General features: G+C 39.0%; 1 protein-coding gene across 1 annotated transcript; it reads left to right on the top strand.

Moving 5' to 3' along the window:
• Nucleotides 1-288: 288 nt before the first annotated feature.
• SST (somatostatin) lies at nucleotides 289-1,926 on the top strand. The gene is made up of 2 exons (XM_083177520.1): nucleotides 289-517; nucleotides 1,548-1,926. The coding sequence occupies exons 1-2, from the start codon at nucleotides 383-385 to the stop codon at nucleotides 1,758-1,760; spliced, it is 348 nt and encodes a 115-aa protein (XP_083033646.1). The 5' UTR covers nucleotides 289-382; the 3' UTR covers nucleotides 1,761-1,926.
• The last annotated feature ends 310 nt before the right edge of the window (nucleotides 1,927-2,236 follow it).

Raw genomic sequence — 2,236 nt, 5'->3', positions numbered from 1 at the left:
GCGTGGTAACACTTGCATTGATTGCATTAATAACCTGGTAGCATATAGAAACCGTTCACGTATCATATATTTAGAAGGCTTATGCAAACAGCATACATATAAAACTACAGACATAATAAAATACAAACAAAAAAAACCTTTCAGGTTCTTTTTCATCTCGCCGGTTTTAGTGATTTATCTACTTTGGTGTAATGGTGCGTAAAAGTGGTGGTTATCTCCGGGAAGAGAGGGGGAGGAGGGGGCTCTTCCTTCGCTGACGTCATAGGGAGAATTTAAAAGAGGGCTAAGGAGATCCCAGGAGCAGAAGTAGAAGTAGACTCAGCAGGTTCCTTAGCACTGACAGCTCGTTCTCTGCGATCAGCTTGAAGAAGTTCCTGAAGAAATGCAGTCCTGCCGTGTGCGTTGTGCCCTGACCCTGCTCTCACTGGCCTTGGCTGTCAGCTCAATCTCCGCTGCACCTACAGACCCGAGACTGCGCCAGTTCCTGCAGAAATCACTGGCAGCAGCAGGGAAACAGGTAAGAATACTGATGCTTTCTGCTTCCGACTTCTGACATTCACTCACACTACCAACATCGTGTGAGAACTTTTAACTGATATACAGACTATTATCTGTTTCGGAAACTTTCATTTGCCATACTGTATAGAATGGGAGGTATGGTGCTTTATGTGTATTTATGTGTAGAGTAATGCAGTCTATGATTATCCAGATTTGCACTCTAACACAACATTCTGGCTTCTGTTATATTTGTGTCCTGCAAACATTGTAGAATATCCTGGAATGTGATTACGTTTTATTAAACCCCCTATCTTTTTCTGAGTCTGTAGAGTGTGTGCTGTAAATACAATTGAATAGACCCCGGTGCGCTGTAATACTAGGCTATATGGTAATGTTTAGAATCCAGCAGAGCTGGAGCTATCCGCGGTGCTGAACACACAATACTCTGCATGCTGCTAAAATGGTTTGTTGTCTTTTGTATTCATATGAGTTAACAAGATTGTTTGTTGAAATGTCTGCATAGGATGCTATGTGTAGCAGTTAGGACAGTTGTTTATTTGGCTGTTTATCTATATAAAGTGAAACATGGTCAATTATGTAGCGAGGTTCATTTCTAAACGCCAGCAAGTACAGTACAACGGTGGTTAAAAGTTTAGGTTTCCCGTCAGTTTCAGCACTTCGGACAGCTCCAGGTCTCTAGGCGGAGCCTTGTACACGGGAAGATCGCTGTAGCTGTTGTACAAACCTATACACTTATGGTAATATTGTCCCTGATAGCAGATGTGCCATTCATGATTGTTACATTTAGCAGTATGGTTTTTCATGGCAGTATATATATATATATATATATATATATATATATATATATATATATATATATGAATAGTTTTTGGGAGAAAATGTCCATCTTCATTTGTTTCATATGCCTTAGTTCTAAGACTATATTTAACATATTACTATCAATAATGTATTATCTGCAACATATACATTTTGGAATATTCACATATTGAGAATTGACAAATTAACACCTCTACTCACTGTGTTTACAGGAGTTGGCTAAGTACTTCCTGGCAGAATTGTTATCAGAACCATCCCAGACAGATAATGAAGCCTTGGAATCAGATGACCTGCCCAGAGGTGCTGAGCAAGATGAAGTAAGGTTGGAACTAGAAAGATCTGCAAACTCCAGTCCAGCCCTGGCACCCAGAGAACGCAAAGCTGGATGCAAGAACTTCTTCTGGAAAACATTCACATCTTGTTAGCCTCCACCAGCCAACCTACCTTCTGGTCCTTTATTTTCCTACTCCTTAAATCCCAAATAAAGCCTTTGCCACACAAGCCGAAGACTGTAAATACCACACACAGTTATGGTGAATAAAAAATGTTAATTTGGAGTTGTTTAATAAAACTTTTAGTTGAAATTGTAAATGAATTGCCCGAGTCATGATTTCTCAATGGTTCTTATGATATGTATTTTTAATTCTCACATATATTCCATTCTTAATAACATGTTCTTACATAGTGTGTTTCTAATGATATATTCTAACTTTTACCATTGACACAGTGTTAAATTCCAATTTTGAAATAAAATTTCATAGGGGTCTGCACAAACAAAATAATCCTAAACATGTTTCTTGCTCAGAAAAATTCCATGTTACCGGCAGAGATGATGTCGTTCAGCCACTTCATTTATGGAGAAAACACCACCAGCACTGTTGGGCAGCACAACAAGCAGATC

The sequence above is a fragment of the Crinia signifera genome, chromosome 3 (assembly GCF_055691185.1).
Source record: "Crinia signifera chromosome 3, ASM5569118v1, whole genome shotgun sequence".
NCBI classification, from domain to species: domain Eukaryota; kingdom Metazoa; phylum Chordata; class Amphibia; order Anura; family Myobatrachidae; genus Crinia; species Crinia signifera.
This window is presented reverse-complemented; position numbering and strand designations above follow the sequence as displayed.